The sequence below is a fragment of the Limanda limanda genome, chromosome 1 (genome assembly GCF_963576545.1).
Source record: "Limanda limanda chromosome 1, fLimLim1.1, whole genome shotgun sequence".
In the NCBI taxonomy this organism is placed as follows: domain Eukaryota; kingdom Metazoa; phylum Chordata; class Actinopteri; order Pleuronectiformes; family Pleuronectidae; genus Limanda; species Limanda limanda.
Window position 1 is genome coordinate 4,343,114 of NC_083636.1, and position 16,934 is coordinate 4,360,047.

General features: G+C 41.7%; 2 protein-coding genes across 2 annotated transcripts; both read left to right on the plus strand.

Moving 5' to 3' along the window:
• Nucleotides 1-561: 561 nt before the first annotated feature.
• On the plus strand, nucleotides 562-2,762 carry LOC133007754 (DCN1-like protein 1). The gene is made up of 6 exons (XM_061075754.1): nucleotides 562-907; nucleotides 1,055-1,223; nucleotides 1,430-1,560; nucleotides 1,647-1,729; nucleotides 2,497-2,593; nucleotides 2,683-2,762. Exons 1-6 carry the CDS (start codon nucleotides 562-564, stop codon nucleotides 2,760-2,762), a joined length of 906 nt encoding a protein of 301 aa, XP_060931737.1.
• Nucleotides 2,763-5,821: 3,059 nt separating this feature from the next.
• Nucleotides 5,822-6,749, plus strand: LOC133004313 (inorganic pyrophosphatase-like). Its single transcript, XM_061073924.1, has one exon. It carries the CDS (start codon nucleotides 5,862-5,864, stop codon nucleotides 6,732-6,734), a length of 873 nt encoding a protein of 290 aa, XP_060929907.1. The 5' UTR covers nucleotides 5,822-5,861; the 3' UTR covers nucleotides 6,735-6,749.
• The last annotated feature ends 10,185 nt before the right edge of the window (nucleotides 6,750-16,934 follow it).

Below are 16,934 nucleotides of genomic sequence, written 5' to 3' on the forward strand. Positions count from 1 at the left end.
CAAATCTTTCCGAATTAGATCATGTTAAGTAGAACAAATTAGACAGAAACTGTAGATGAAATATTGTTTGAAAAGACAGAAAAGAGTTAACAGAAAGCCTATCCGTTGTAACAGCCACAGAATCTGGAGCCTTTCCACTCTTTGCTAAGTGCTAGCTTCATGGACCGAGCTATTTTGCTGACTAAAAATACTAAATAACTAGGCAATATTTATAGCCTAGCCTATATAATAGCAAACCTCATCACTGACCAATAGGGGACGACCCCTGAATCATGGAAATAACTTCAGCGGCTAGGTAGATTTTGGTTCTTCTTGATGCTACCGCCATGAATGTAGTTATCTGAGGGGCCCACAGGGGTACAGCATGTGCTTTGAGAATCCACAACATCCCCCTTCAGAAAAGCCCAGCCAGTCAAGTTGCTTTTGGACTCGACATAATTATCCCCACAGCGTCTTGGCTCACCTCCTTGTCCTGTGTGTTTGTTGGTGTGCCAGACTAACCTTGTGTCAGTGTGCTTGTGAGTGCCTCCCGCTCTGTACTGTCCTTACAACGTTGCCTGAATGCCCGTAGATGTGTTGTTCACGTTCTGTCTTTTTGTCTGTGTGTCGTTCTGTATTTGTGCGTTGTTTTCTGTGCTGCTTGCTCTGATTGCACCAATGTCTGACAGCCCCTGTCCTGTTCTTACACAGCAAAAGCTGAAATCTTCGCAGAGGAACAAGGTTCGGCAGTTCATGTCCTTCACACAAGCTGAGGAAAAGACAGCTGTGTACTGCCTCACGCAGAATGACTGGAAACTAGAAGTGGCGACTGACAACTATTTTCATAACCCAAATCTTTACTGTAAAGAATCCATGAAAACCTCCGTGGACCAGCAAAGGCTGGAGGAGCTCTACAATCGCTATAAAGGTAGGTGGGATAATTTAAGAGTGTGTGTTTTATACTGTGATGTGTTTAATTGAATAGAGCTATTCCAAAAACTATTAAATTATAACTTATTGGTACAACATGTTTGCAAAAATGTTATATATATATCTTTTTTGTTTTTCCTGATAGATCCACAGGATGAGAAAAAGATTGGTATTGACGGGATCCAGCAGTTTTGTGACGACCTCTCACTGGATCCAGCCTGCCTCTCCGTGCTGGTTGTTGCATGGAAGTTTCGTGCGGCCACTCAGTGCGAGTTCTCCAAGAAGGAGTTTGTGGATGGAATGACGGAGCTGGGGTGAGTGTTGACATCAACAGCCTGTGAAATGCTTGATGTATTCTGTGTCTTCATGGAGTTACTCAATGATAGTGCGGCTTGTTTTGACTTTTCAGACTCATGTGTCACAGTTTACTTCGGTATGTACGCCGTCATGTTGCAGTTGGGTCGGCTTGTTCACATATGATCATTCAGAGGCTGTTGCTCATTTTGTCTTCTATTTTCAGGTGTGACAGCCCAGAAAAACTGAAGGCCATGTTGCCAAGATTAGAGCAGGAGCTAAAACATACTGGACAGTTCAAGGACTTCTACCAGTTCACCTTTAATTTTGCAAAAAATCCTGGACAGAAGGTTTTAGGTAAACCGAGTGATTATAGTAACAGCATCTTGCCCAGTTCTATTATAGATTTTTAAGAGTTGTGTGTTCTCTGTGTGTGTGTGCAGACTTGGAGATGGCCATAGCCTACTGGAACCTGGTTCTCTCAGGACGATTTAAGTTCCTCGATCTTTGGAATAGATTTCTTTGGGTGAGTCAAAGTGAACGCATGGATGTGTCGAGCAGGTTATCAGCCACTATTTCTTTTATCAGTGTAAATCTAAAAGTTCAGTCTTTGTATTAGTCATAGCTGGACAACAAACCCTGACCTCATTTTACTTTACATAAAAACAATGTTAGTGACGTCTATGCAATGAGGAATAGACTTAAATTACATTAGAAGGAAAAATAAGAGCACACTGAGTTCAGGTAATCAAATTACAACGGTCACACCCACTCTACTACGTTTTAGTTTTAAAAGGCATCAGTGTTGCTACATTTGCGGCTACCGTCCATACTACTCTAGTTTTTGACCGGCTAAAATTCTGCAAACGCCACTGACCTGATTATAGTTTAAAAACTCTGGAGAAAAAAATCCCTGCTCTTAATTTTCACCATTGTTGTTTCTTGTTGGTAGTTTTTTTCTGTAACTAAGCAACCAGCTGAAGAGTAGACACTCTGCTTTCTGTTGACATCATTAGTCACATGACCCGTGTACATGAATGGTCACCTGATATGTGTTTTCAGGTTTGTTGAAAAGGAAGAGAACTTTTTATTCAGGGCTAAAACACTTGATGCAGAGATTGTTAAACATATTCGTAGAAGAGTGGGATCAGCCAGTCACAACAGATGTTTGATAAGATCAAAACCTGCACTGCAGTTTCATTTAAATGACTGACAAAACATCCTGGTTGAAGAGATAATGCATGTGTGAAACTCTGCGTATACCGGTATGTTCATCAGCACTTTTCTTTACAGGAACACCATAAACGATCAATTTCAAAGGACACGTGGAACCTATTGTTGGACTTTGGTAACATGATTGAAGATGACATGTCAAATTATGACCCGGAAGGTGAGTTGGAAATGAAACTGGATGAAAGTTCAAAGTACTCATTCATCCGTCACTGTGACACTAATCATGTGTTGTGTTTTCTTTCTCAGGAGCGTGGCCAGTTCTTATAGATGATTTTGTGGAATTCGCTCGACCGATTGTAACAGGATCACAAAGTAAAACTCTCTAAATCCAATCACAACTCTGGTTTTTATGATTATTATTAGAGCTAGAAAGTGGTGAAAATGTATGTATTCTGGAGGAATTCAATGGGCGTGGCAAAATGGCTCAATGGTGCCCCCCGAGACCCCCGGAACGTGTTCACATTGAACGATCTTCACAAAAATCAATACACAGGTGTATCATGACCAGATAAACAAAAGTCTATAGTTCCTTGTTGCCTTTTCTAATTTGTCCAGGTGATGTATCCTAAAAAGAGGCAGTCTGTGTATGTGGATCCTTTTGGGGCACATGAGGACGCATTAAAAAAATGCAGAGTAGTGACCAGGCCATGGTGTGGAGGGGGTTCATAGATTTTTGAACGTGCTATTAATTATTCCTATGCTGCACAGGGCTTTCATGAGGCAGCGGGGCCGCAACTGCTCCCGCTGGTCCGGTGAAACAATACCACACGCTCGACAAGAGGATACAACCTCGTGGTGTTGTGTGTAAAGTGTTCCAGTTAGCAGACATGATTCTAAATGAAGAGGACTTGGACATTTTCGATAAGTCTTCCATTTCACGGATGAAAATGCAGATAGGCCAACGGCTGATCAAAGAAAGAGGTTTGTTCCTTATTTGTTTTTATTAGCTATTGTAAAACAAGAGCTATTTATTAGGAAAAAATTAACATAACTATGTTTCATGAACATATGATTTTTCCGACCTATGCAGAGTGTGTGATTCATGACACAGATGTGCAATGGCTTAGGCAGATTTTAAGCACTTTCAGTTGATGTATGTCTTACTTATGGTACTGCAATACAGATTATTTTCTCTATATCCAGATTGCTAAAAAAACATCACATTTGCCCGGGAAACCGCCTACCTCCATTATTAACTTTAATTCAACCATAGCCTTCTACGAAATAAGCATCCAAATTGCCACCGTCAACGACGAGCTGGTCAAATGTAGGTGTCTTCATGTTTAAAATCCAACTAAAGGCACACAAATGAAATAACATAAAATTGTATTAATCATCCAATAATTGCTCTGGTCTAATAAACCCTTCTTGTCTCTGTCAGGTCTGAAGGAAATCGCAGAGTCGAAAAGTAAAATTCTCGTACTGATCACCGCCGATGAGGCCAGATGCGACCGGCTGGCGCGAGCTCTGGAGCAGATTAAAAAGAGGCTCCGCCGGGTCCAAAGGAGCCTGGACGAGAGACGGGCCAAGACGGCATTCGTTCGAGAGGATTATCACCGAGTGCAAGGCTGCGTATTCCAAGGTGTGTGTCCGGGTTCCTTTCCAGTTTCTACTGCAGAGTCTATTGACCCGAGAGTGAATGATGATCGTATTCATTCCCACTTCAGTCGGTGTTAGTGGTTCAGTTTAACTGACTGAGAGTCACAGCTTCAACTGGGTTGGGGTTAAGGGTAAGTCTAACCCTAACCCATCAGTCTTCTACCTGTTTAAAGTACCTCCACAGTGCACCACCACAACATCAGCTGTACGTCATCGACCCCACTCATACAACTTGTAGTTTTACAGTATGTTGAACATGATGTCTGTAGCTTCTGTTTCTCTCACAGGTCCTGGAGGATGCCCAGGCTGTTCTCAACAAGTTGAAGGATACAGAGAAAGTGATTGAGACGGAGAAAGGGAGAAAGAGAGAAGGAGACTGAAGAGTGAGCCACAGAAAAGGAGAGAAACCGTAAGGAACGAATGATTCTCCAAAAAAAGAAAAAATGTCATGACCTTAGGAACCCTGCACTTTGGACACAGGTACTAGCTAATTATGACTAAAGTTATTTTGCTAATGTTAAAATTAATTAAAAGTAATATGTCAACTTTTTTCTACATAGTGGTACAGAAAATTTGGGCTGGGGAAAAGCCAGAGGTCTTGTGGAGCAAAGCGGGGCCTTACAAACTGTTTACGCAGAACCTCCGGGAACACCTTTGTCCAGATGAACGTGTGGAAAGTGAGGTAAGCATGATGAATATGATGTCTGTAACTTCTGCTCCTCTCACAGATCCTGGAGGATGCACAGGCTGTTCTCAACAACTTGAAGGATACTGTATGTTTGATCTAGTTTATTTTTGATTTATATGTTCTTTAATTCAGTTTATTTTTGAATATGCTCTTTATTCAGTGCAGATTGTAATATTTGTACCAGAATGAATTTTTCAATAACAGCAGTAATAATAATCCTCCTGCTTCTAAAACACTGAACTGTGTATTAACAGATAATTACAATAACATAACTAATACAACTTAAATTGAGCATTAAAAACATACTGGAAACTATACTAGATAGTCATCATCATAAGATGTTAGAGAAAGAGAAAAGTTGAACTTAAATACTCCATCAAACATACTGGATAGAAAATGGTTAGGATTAGGGCACTAGTCCAAGTCCAGGATTATAAACCCACTGTACACTCTATGAATTGGGTCTCCTGGGTGGGGTTAGTGTTAGGGTATTAAGTTGAATATTATCTTCATTCTAATTAAAAGCCCCGTGTTGTTTAGGAGTCAAGAAATATTCTCAAAATTGATGAATTTATTTTATCATTCAGGCCAATTGGTTCTTTCGTATTTAGGAGGAGGATCATCTACTCTCCATTTTCTTTAATTCTATATCGGTCTAAGACAAATTGTATTGGAGGCCTGCTACTCTCAGTGATTGTGGTCCCTGTAATATGAAGTGTTTGACTAGAGGAGTATATGTGTTTTTCTTGTGTCTCAAATTATACCTGTGTTGTACCAATTAGTGGCTATTGAATTTTCTTGGTGTGTGTGTTTCTGACAAATTTAGGTTTACACAACACTTTTAATAACATATTGTTTTTCTTGTGATGCATTGGTGTGATTGACTGTGATCTCCTTGATTTCTGGATGGTCTATGATCACACCTTCAAAGGACTCATGACAGGATGGGGTATAGTCTGGATCGCTTATGTCATCATCATCATTAGATATGTCCTCCTCAGGGCGTGCACGTGCCTGCTCGGGCTCTCCAACAATGGGGATGGTATGGGGTTGTTCCTCTCTTTTGACCGCCCCTCGACAAATCTTGTTCCGCCTCCATCCAGGTCCCGGTCGTCTTCACCTCCTCCAGCCGCCAGACATGCGCTTCACCGTGGAGGAGAGGGGAGCCCCCAACTCCCTGAGCTTTCGCCTGTTCTACAAAAATGCAGAAGGAAAATACATCTCCCCATTCCACGACATTCCGATGTATGCTGATGAGAGCCAGAACATCTTCCACATGGTTGTTGAAGTACCAAGATGGACAAATGCAAAGATGGAGATTGCTACCAAAGAACTCCTAAACCCGATAAAGCAAGATGTGAAGAAGGGCAAGCTGCGATATGTCGCCAATGTTTTCCCACATAGAGGCTACATATGGAACTATGGAGCCATTCCCCAGACATGGGAAGATCCCACACACAAGGACGGAGACACTGACTGCTATGGTGACAACGACCCCATCGATGTCTGTGAAATCGGAAGCAAGGTGTGTGCCCGTGGGGAGGTAATGAAAGTGAAGGTGCTCGGGGTCCTGGCCATGATCGATGAGGGCGAGACTGATTGGAAAGTGATTGCGATCAATGTAGAGGACCCAGAAGCCAAAGACTTGAACAACATCAGTGACGTCCGGCGTCTGAAACCCGGCTACCTGGAGGCCACAATGGACTGGTTCAGGAGATACAAAGTGCCTGATGGGAAACCAGAAAACCGGTTTGCTTTCAATGACGAGTTCAAAGACAAGGACTTTGCCATCGAAGTTATCAAGAGCACTCACACCTTCTGGAAGGACCTCATCTCCAAACCGAGCAACGCTGGTGAACTGAACTGCAAAAACACCTGTGTCTCTGAAGGCGACAGCTGTCACTGCTGCTCAGCGGATGAGGCGAAAGCTGCTGTTGAGATGCATCCTTTGGGAAAAGCAGAATATGTCCCCTCATCAGTGGATAAATGGTTCTACTATGAGAAGAAGTAATCAAGAGGCTGTTTGGATTGGAGCAGACCACAAGGCTTATTTCTCACAGGACCACTTGATTATGGCCTTATATCAGGAACCAATGGGACGGCAGGATAGGTCGTGGGTGTCGGTGTCAGGTCGGTTGTTTTTCCATGTATATGGAGAGAGGTAGTGATAACTTCTGTAGAAGAAGACAGAAGCTTTTAAAAAACGCAATCATGTCTTGACCAATTAATTTTCATTTATTTAACAGAGATCTCATTGGAGATGTCCTTTAATAACAGTATGTGTACTGAGCCGAGTAGACACTTGTGTATACCGGATGTATATAGTGCCGCAACCGGAAGAAGTTGCACTTCCGGTTCGATAAATATATTATTTTAATTATTTTAATTATTTTAAAGTCATGAGACCTGGGTTATAATTTCAACGGGAGTGGCTGCAGTCAGCCACCTGCGGCCAGGACGTGGTGGAGGTGCCCGGGACTTTGTGAGGCCTGTCGGCATCGGCATTTATGGCCACCCGTCTCACCAGCAGAGCGAGTTTGAAATGCGGGTGTTCGACAATCAGACGGTGTCCCTGAATCCAAATTCCTGCAATAAAATAATGTATCATGACAGCTTGTATGGTTTTAAATTGTCATTTATTATCACACTGGCATTTAATTATCACGGCAAACAATTACACTGCACTAAACTGTAAATGTAAAGTGAAAATAACAAAACCAGTCAGTATGACTTGTGAACGAATATCATTCACGTCTTTCTAAAACAGCGGTCACGCGAAAGGTAATGAGTAAACTGTTTCCTCTACTAAACCAATGCAGGTCATGTGAAAAAGGATCCAAAGACTCGTACAAAGACCCAGTCAAAATGCTCGAATCATTTCTGTTTCCTCTAGCTATCAGTACTGAGCCTATGCAGGTCATGTGAAAAATTATCCAAAGACTCGTACCCGAAAACCCAATCGGGAAATGAACGAATCATTTCTGTTTCCTTGACTGAACTGAAGAGTGGTGTCTAATTTGTGCATGTACGACATCACTGTTACAAAACGTAATTCAAATAAACTCTCAATGACTGTGAAACTAAAAGATTGTCTGCAAAACAGTTTACACTATTTGGATATAGAATTTTTTTTAATATAGATTAATCCAATTCAGTTAAATTACTGTATTAGTACCTTCAACAGCTCAGCCAAGTCTTTGGCCAAGAAGGGCAGCACTGGCTCATCGGTTTGGTATTTTGTCAGGAAGGGGTTGAAGGTCCTGGAAATCGCCAGGAAGAAATGTAGCTTGGGAATGATGAATGGATCCCCTTGTGCTGCCTCAATGGTGTCATACAAGGCAGTGGCAGGGTTTGGGACCTTCTTCTTCTTGACAGCATCCACATACATCTGTAGCATTGGCCAAACCTCAACTGCTGTCTCTGCCACAGGGACATTTTCAACCCATCTGTGGCCACAGAATGGTAGTGGGAAGCTGGAGGACAGAGTCAGGCTAGTGAAGTCCTCTCTCCTTGCAGGAACACTGTGGAAGAGGAAGTGCATTGCTCTCAGGAGCTTTTCCAGATGCCACATGGTGAAGCCTGCCTTTACTGCGTTGTGGAGGGTGTGAAGACCACAGCTTCCAACCAGGACCAGCTGAGCACCTCCATAGAGCTCTGCGTGTTCTTTCTGGAGAAGTTCCACCAACTTAAAGTTGACATTGGGGCCATCCATGCTGATGGACATAAGGTGCCTCATATTCAGTTTTGCAACACATTCCTGTGGATGACAAGGCAGTAAGTTTATTAATGACAATAATCCTTGAATGTTAATTCTTGAAATACACTGGCATTCAGACAGTAAGGTACAACTATTCCCCAGATTTCTAACTTATTATTACATTAAAATTATTTTGTGTTGCTCTAATTGCCTGAAAAGAAAATACAATATAAACCTAGATTTTGCTCAAACAAATAACAAGGGTACTGAACAATTATTGAGAAATTTGTGCAATTATCTTGTTTGTTTGTACACTAGACCTATTGACCAAATGTGATAATATTTTACATCCAGGTCATGTTACTCTGGCTACTTCCAAGCCATTCAAGTCAATGTTAATTGCATAATTAGACAACTGCACTCCCATAGAGTGGAAAAAATTGCTGACATGCTAAATTGTAAATTGAAAGCAATTCTAAATCGAAGAAAATTTGGTCAAATCTGTACCCCAGCAACCAACCACACCCACACAACATTTAATTATCAATACAAAAAATGCTCGGAGATACACTTACTTTGATGTGATGCAACAAGTCATGGGCTCTGCCATGTCCCAAAAATTGAGATCCAAGGTACCTGGATTGGACTCTGTCATCCTCCCAGTATCGAACGTGGACATCGAGCTGTTTATTTTTTGTGTACTGATTGAGGCTCTCATCAAACATCAGCACAAACTGCCCAGCTTTATTGACACCATCAACAAGCTGTTGCTTGAAGTATGGTGCTAGTCCGAATTTTGTTATGTAACCAGATTTGTCCTTGCCGCAGGTGAACGTCTTGGCGATGTCTGACTCGGGAAACATTTCTTTGAACATTTCTGAAATGCCGTCATTGGATGTGAGAGAGAGGTGTTTTACTGTGGTGCGGAGACACCACAACACTTCCGCACGCAGCGTAGGTGTGGCTCCCAGCGTCACTCTGAGGTCTGTACAACTTGAAGCCGCGACAACTGATGGAACGTTAGCAACCCTAGCAGCGTTACTAGCTTAAGTTGTCCTATTCGTTGTGCATGGTGTAACAACATTAGCCGAGGAAGGTGTTGCCCTGTGTCATTTATCAGCTGAGTTCCGACAATTTAAGAGGAAAAAAAAATTCGGCTAAACAGAGCCTTGAATTTGAAAAAGATTCAAGACTTTTTAAAAGTTTTCAAGAGTCTTGATTTTCCCTAAATTTATATATCAACTTGTAATACTTTTCAAGACCCCACGGATACCCTGTTCACTGTCTGTGTGTTGAGTGTAATGCTGCGTTCCAGACGACTCGTATGTCAGATATTCTGACCTGAAATTGCCCAGATCCAACTTCACGTCAAACGTAAACAAACATGTCTAACTGTGAGAAGGTGATTCATTTGTGTCGTGATGAGACAATTCAACTGTAGCCAGTGCAGCCTGCGTTCGTACAGAAACAAAGAGGAGGAGGGCGACGACGCCATTATCTTTTTATTAGACTTTCATTCTTGGAAACACATTCAATACATGAAGGAGAACACACACTGTCATTGAATCTCACCAACCAAGAAACGACAGTTTTAAACAAACATATTGAATCATATTAAGTAGTTAGAAACACACATTCATACTGTGCAAGGACCAAACACTTTAACCTTAAAATGAGATATTGGACATTATGAAAAATAGACAAATTATGTAATTCAGTAGAAACAAGATATATAAACACAAATCTTCGTGTTATTCAATGAGTTATATTTTCTAGGGGCATAAAAACTGTTAATAGTCTATTTAAAACGGTTGAGCGAGCAATGCCATGTTAAAAAGCCCAGGCAGTGATGTCACGGAACATGTTGTGCCTGCGTGCACTGGGAACCTGTTGTGCATACGCTGAATAAACGGTCTCGAGTTCTCAGACCAAAGAGACGAAGGTGTGCTGATTTTTCCTCCCGTGATTATAGTTAACCGATCTGGTGACCAGCAAAACGGATAGACCGCTGCAGGGATGTCTACCGCAACAGGTTATGGGCCCAGTCATTCAGGCCAGAGGTTGTTCAGACTTTTATTCGACGGTGATGAGAAAAGCTACGAACTCTGGGAGACGAGGTTCCTCGCGCACATGGAGTTGCGTCCAGGGCCGCCCCCCCCCCCCCCCCCCCCCGATTTTCAAACGAAAACTTATAAAATTATTTCTTTCTTCGTCGAAGTTGCTTGGACACACACACTCTAACCATAAGCCTCAATGTGCTAGCATGTTCTGACAACACCGTTTTCACCGTCACCGATTTTTGGCTCATTTTACCCTAATGTTAATACCACAGCAACAAAGTATATTTGTAGAATACAACATGAATGGAGCAGCAATAACGACATGGAGCCTTCAGTTCCTCATCCAGACTGCATCTTATTCAAATTAAACACAATTTCAAGTACAAGCATTTCTCTGAGTGTAACTGCATTTTAAAGTGCATAAAACATACATTCAATTATTATGGTGTCTCTTTACTTCAAACATTATCACTCATAAAGAAATATAAACATTTACAATATAGACCTATTGAACATTGGCTTATAACTGGTCTTTATAAGGCACAATAACAATACATGACTTAATTACAGAGTCTGTTTGTGTCGGAGCTGAACTACACCCTGTCTAAAGTAAACAATATACTATCTCGACCCGCCTGCAAGACGACGCGCAGGTAAAATAAACACCTATACACCGCGTTCGACATTATTATGCAAATTGGATTTAAGGGTCATAAACATTCATTTTTTAGTTTTTGAATTAAACTCATGGATGGTATTGTGTCTCAGGGCTATTTGGATGATTGAAATCAATCTCAGACACCTGTGATAATTAGTTTGCCAGGTGAGCCCAATCAAAGGAAAACTTCTTAAGAAAGATGTTCCACATTATTAAGCAAGCTACATGTTTCAGGCAAAATGGGGAAGAAAAAGGATCTCTCTGCTGCTGAAAAGCAACAAATAGTGCAATACCTTGGTCAAGGTATCACAACATTGGATATTTCCAAAAGAATTGCACGTGATCATCGGACGGTGAAGAAATTTGTCACTGATTCACAGCACAAGCGGGTTCGTTCAGACAAAGGCAAAATTAGGAAGATTTCTGCCAAACAAATGCGTAGGGTTAGGAGGGCAGCCACTAAAACGCCATTGAATAGCAGCAAACAGGTGTTTGAAGCCACTGGTGCCTCTGGAGTGTCGCGAACTTCAAGATGTAGGATGCTCAAGAGGTTTGCAAGTGTCCTTAAACCTGTTATTCAGCCCCTAAACCAAGCTCACAAGCAAAAAAGGTTGCAGTGGGCTCAGGACTACATGAAGACTTACTTCCAAACTGTTTTGTTTACGGATGAGTGCCGTGCAACCCTTGATGGTCCTGATGGATGGAGTAAAGGATGGTTGGTGAATGGCCACCATGTCCCAACAAGGCTGAGACGTCAACAAGGAGGTGGCAGAGTCATGTTTTGGGACGGAATCATGGGGAGAGAGCTGGTCGGCCCCTTCAGGGTCCCTGACGGTGTGAAAATGACCTCGGCAAAGTCCGTAGAGTTTCTGACTGACCACTTTCTTCCGTGGTACAAAAAGAAGAACCGTGCCTTCCGAAGCAAAATCATATTCATGCATGACAATGCACCATCTCATGCTGCAAAGAATACCTCTGGGGCATTGGCTGCTATGGGCATAAAAGGAGAGAAACTCATGGTGTGGCCCCCCTCTTCCCCTGACCTTAACCCTATTGAGAACCTTTGGAGCATCATCAAGCAAAATATCTATGTGGGTGGAAGGCAGTTCACATCCAAGCAGGTGGTCTGGGAGGTTATTATGGCATCCTGCAAAGACATTAAAGCAGAAACTATCAAAGAACTCACAAGTTCAATGGATGCAAGAATTGTGAAGGTGATATCAAAGAAGGGGTCCTATGTTAACATGCAACTTGACCTGTTAAGATGTTTTTGATTAAAACTTGTTTTGATTTCAGTAAATATGACCTCTTAATGCTGCAAATTCAACAAATGACAATTTTTAGTTTTTAACAACCTATAAAATATCTTGAAACTCTGAAACTCAGAAACTTGCATAATAATTTGGAACACTGCATTTTGAGTTTTTTATTTTTGAAAAAAATACTGTTATCATTGGGAGGTTTGTTCAATAAAATTTGAATTATACTCTAACAGTTGATGACTTGAAAATTATACTGACTGGCTGTGCATTACTATTTAGGAAAATCTGAGCAAAGTGTAATTTGCATAATAATGTGGAACGCGGTGTACAGACGAATGTAGCCCCGCCCACGTATTGCACAGCCGAGTTTCTAAGTTTTTACCAGTCTAAGTAGACAATCAAAACGATATCAATATGTCTCAATGACACTCGTGGTGATCAAGCAAAGCTTTAGGAGCTAATGTAGGTGACTCTCACCCACTACTAACCCGTAGAATACAGGATGAATGCAGCAGCAATGAAGACACGGAGCATTCAGTTCCTCATCCAGACGATATCTATGATCCAGACTGCATCTGGCATGTGGGAGGACGTTCCCCCCAGAGAGACAGTACGGGGTGCAACTGCTCCCACGCCAAACGTTGTGTGCTGCGGTCGTTTACTGATTTCTCTAATGAAACATAAATCCACGTGACTATCACGTATATTAGTAGGAATAATCTTTAATTACTGTTAAAGTCATTAAATATATATATATTTTTTATATATATATATATATATATTTTTTTTTTTGTTTTGTTTTTTTGCTGGGCGCAGTTTTTGGCGCCACCCTCTGAGTGGCGCCCTAGGCAACCGCCTATGTCGTCTGTAGGAAAGACCGGCCCTGGTTGCGTCGCCTCAGAGAAGTTATCCTGGAGGACCCGCGGATAGACGAGGATGACGACGATGCTCTTGCGGAAGATGAGGCGAAGAACGGTGAGGCATATGCAGAGCTGGTGCAATGTCTGGACAACAAGAGCTTATCGCTGGTGATGAGGGACGCGAGATGTGACGGGAGAAAAGCACTGAGTCCACTCTGTTCTCCTTCGTCTCACTTGGATGAAGCTTTGACGTTTTCAGTTTCTCTTCATCTTCTTCACTCATCACAGCGACAGGAGTCAATGTGAACTTGATATCAGCCTCCTCCAGTCCTCGAAGTTGCTGTCCATCCTGATTGGTCCACGGTTCCTCCGGTTCCTCTTTAATGTGGGGGGGCTCTGGGTCCTTCTTGTCCACAAGGGGGCTCCAATGCTGCTCCTCAGGGGGAACCTCTTCTTCAATCACAATCAGTTGCTGGACGTCTGCAGGACACACTGAAACACAAATACACACGTTTATCATTTTAGAGTTTCCTGAAGTGTTTTGAGAAACTTGTGTTGTGTCATTTAATGTCGACTGTTGTGATTTTTGAACGATCACATTCATTTTGAATGGGAGTGAGGTTTATGTCACAGTGAGACAGATTCTTCTCTTTGTTGCTGACAGGTCAGACGGGCCCATTCTTATCTGACAAAGACCTGCATAATAATCTGAGATCTTTTACCTTATCAGGATCCGTGTCCTTCTCTCCTCCTTCCCTCCTCGAGTCAGATCCTGGTGAAATAACGGAGATCTGAGTTATTCCAGCAGGGACTGACCCAACCTTCATCCTCACTTTGTGCATCCGGTGGCGGAGGAGGTTGCTGTGTGCTCGCTGGGGTTTCGTGCTGAAGTTAAATCAAAGCAGTGTGCGAGGAGGTCGGAGCTGATGCAGGAGTGTTGAAAGCCGTGTTCGTTTATCCTTTATGAGAAGTAGAGCCAAACTCGGTTTGGTCAATCAAAGTATTTATTTAGAAAGCAATGAACAGGTTGCAGCAAAGCAATGGGCTTCCAGTACATTAGTTGTATCAGAGCGCCCTGAACATCCGGCGTCTGTCTATTTTATTACAGTAGATCTTCGTTCCTCCTCAGAAGTGCGCAGGCATAATTCATCCTCCTGGCTTTTGGAATACGGAAGTGAACAGGAAGACACTCCCAATGACGTTATAGTTGCTTGGCAACCTGTTTACGTCATGAAAGTCCTTCAACCAGCAGATGCAATGTGGGGCAAAACTGTTGTCCAGCGAAGCAAAGAATATTATGTTTCAGCTATATCAACACAATCCTGACTGTGTAAACATTCGCAACAACTTAACCCAAACAATGTTATACTGACTTGCCCCAGAAAGGACAGTTCTCTATGTGAGTTTAATGAATCTGAGGGAATTACGCTTTAATATCCAAAATTCATTATTAACACTAAGCAGCAACAGTTATTAAAATCATTTGTATGAAGGCCTACTAAAAATACTTCTATCTTTATTTGGTAAGAGTACAAATATAATTTGAAATTGAAGTTGATCCGATGAAAACCCTGGTACAAGTGTATCAAAGAAAAAATGTGGAATATGGCCAAAATGGCCACTAAATGCACAATAGCAGGCTTCCTGTTGTGTTTTTCCAATTGCACCAAGAGACTTTTTTGTTTGTCTGGTCATGATACACCTGTATATCGATTTTTGTGAAGATAAGTCAATGGGAACACCTTCCGGGGGTCTCGGGCTGTCTCGGGGGGCACCGTTGAGCCATTTTGCGACGCCCATTGAAAATTCCTTCAGAATATGTAAATTTTCACCACTTTCTAACTTTCTGCAAATTTTGGTAAGAAGTTGAGCATGTTAAAGCCCTCAAAAAGCCAATTCATTTGCCTGAATAATAATAATAATAATAATCATTACAATTTCAATAGGGTCTCACCAGACATCTTTGATGTCTGTACTCGGGCCCTAATAATAATAATCCTTACAATTTCAATAGGGTCTCACCAGACACCTTTGATGTCTGTGCTCGGGCCCTAATAATAACAAGACATAAAGTTTCCTTTGATCTAGGAAGACTGAAATCAAAGGATTCATGGTCCATGTATGTTTGCGTTACAGAACATCGTGTTTTAATGGCGTGTAATCAAACTTTGACACCACGCCACGGTCACACCGTGTGATTAAAAACAAATCTGTCAGTCAGTTTTTATCTCCATCTTGTCGTGATGACACTCATCTCAATTTGAAGTTGATCCGATGAAAACCCTGGTACAAGTGTATCAAAGAAAAAATGTGGAATATGGCCAAAATGGCCACTAAATGCAAAATAGCAGGCTTCCTGTTGTGTTTTTCCAATTGCACCAAGAGACTTTTTTGTTTGTCTGGTCATGATACACCTGTATATCGATTTTTGTGAAGAGAGGTCAATGGGAACACCTTCCGGGGGTCTCGGGCTGTCTCGGGGGGCACCGTTGAGCCATTTTGCGACGCCCATTGAAAATTCCTTCAGAATACGTAAATTTTCACCACTTTCTAACTTTCTGCAAATTTTGGTAAGAAGTTGAGCATGTTAAAGCCCTCAAAAAGCCAATTCATTTGCCTGAATAATAATAATAATAATAATCCTTACAATTTCAATAGGGTCTTACAATTTCAATAGGGTCTCACCAGACACCTTTGATGTCTGTGCTCGGGCCCTAATAATAACCAGTTCTGAGAGAGAGAGAGAGACGTAACCTTTGCAAGACATAAAGTTTCCTTTGATCTAGGAAGACTGAAATCAAAGGATTCATGGTCCATGTATGTCCGCGTTACAGAACATCATGTTTTAATGGCGTGTAATCAAACTTTGACGCCACGCCACGGTCACACTGTGTGATTAAAAAAAAATCCGTCAGTCAGTTTTTATCTCCATCTTGTCGTGATGACACTCATCTCAATTTGAAGTTGATCCGATGAAAACCCTGGTACAAGTGTATCAAAGAAAAAATGTGGAATATGGCCAAAATGGCCACTAAATGCAATATAGCAGGCTTCCTGTTGTGTTTTTCCAATTGCACCCAGAGACTTTTTTGTTTGTCTGGTCATGATACACCTGTATATCGATTTTTGTGAAGATAGGTCAATGGGAACACCTTCCGGGGGTCTCGGGCTGTCTCGGGGGGCACCGTTGAGCCATTTTGCGACGCCCATTAAAAATTCCTTCAGAATACGTAAATTTTCACCACTTTCTAACTTTCTGCAAATTTTGGTAAGAAGTTGAGCATGTTAAAGCCCTCAAAAAGCCATTTCATTTGCCTGAATAATAATAATAATAAAATAAAAAATTTTTAGGGCTGCAAAGCAGCACTGGGTGGGCCCGAGCACATCCATTTTGAAGTGTTGCATGCTTTTTGTCTGAAAAAACAAAAATAACCAGTTCTGAGAGAGAGAGACGTAACCTTTGCAAGACATAAAGTTTCCTTTGATCTAGGAAGACTGAAATCAAAGGATTCATGGTCCATGTATGTCCGCGTTACAGAACATCGTGTTTTAATGGCGTGTAATCAAACTTTGACACCACGCCACGGTCACACCGTGTGATTAAAAAAAAATCTGTCAGTCAGTTTTTATCTCCATCTTGTCGTGATGACACTCATCTCAATTTGAAGTTGATC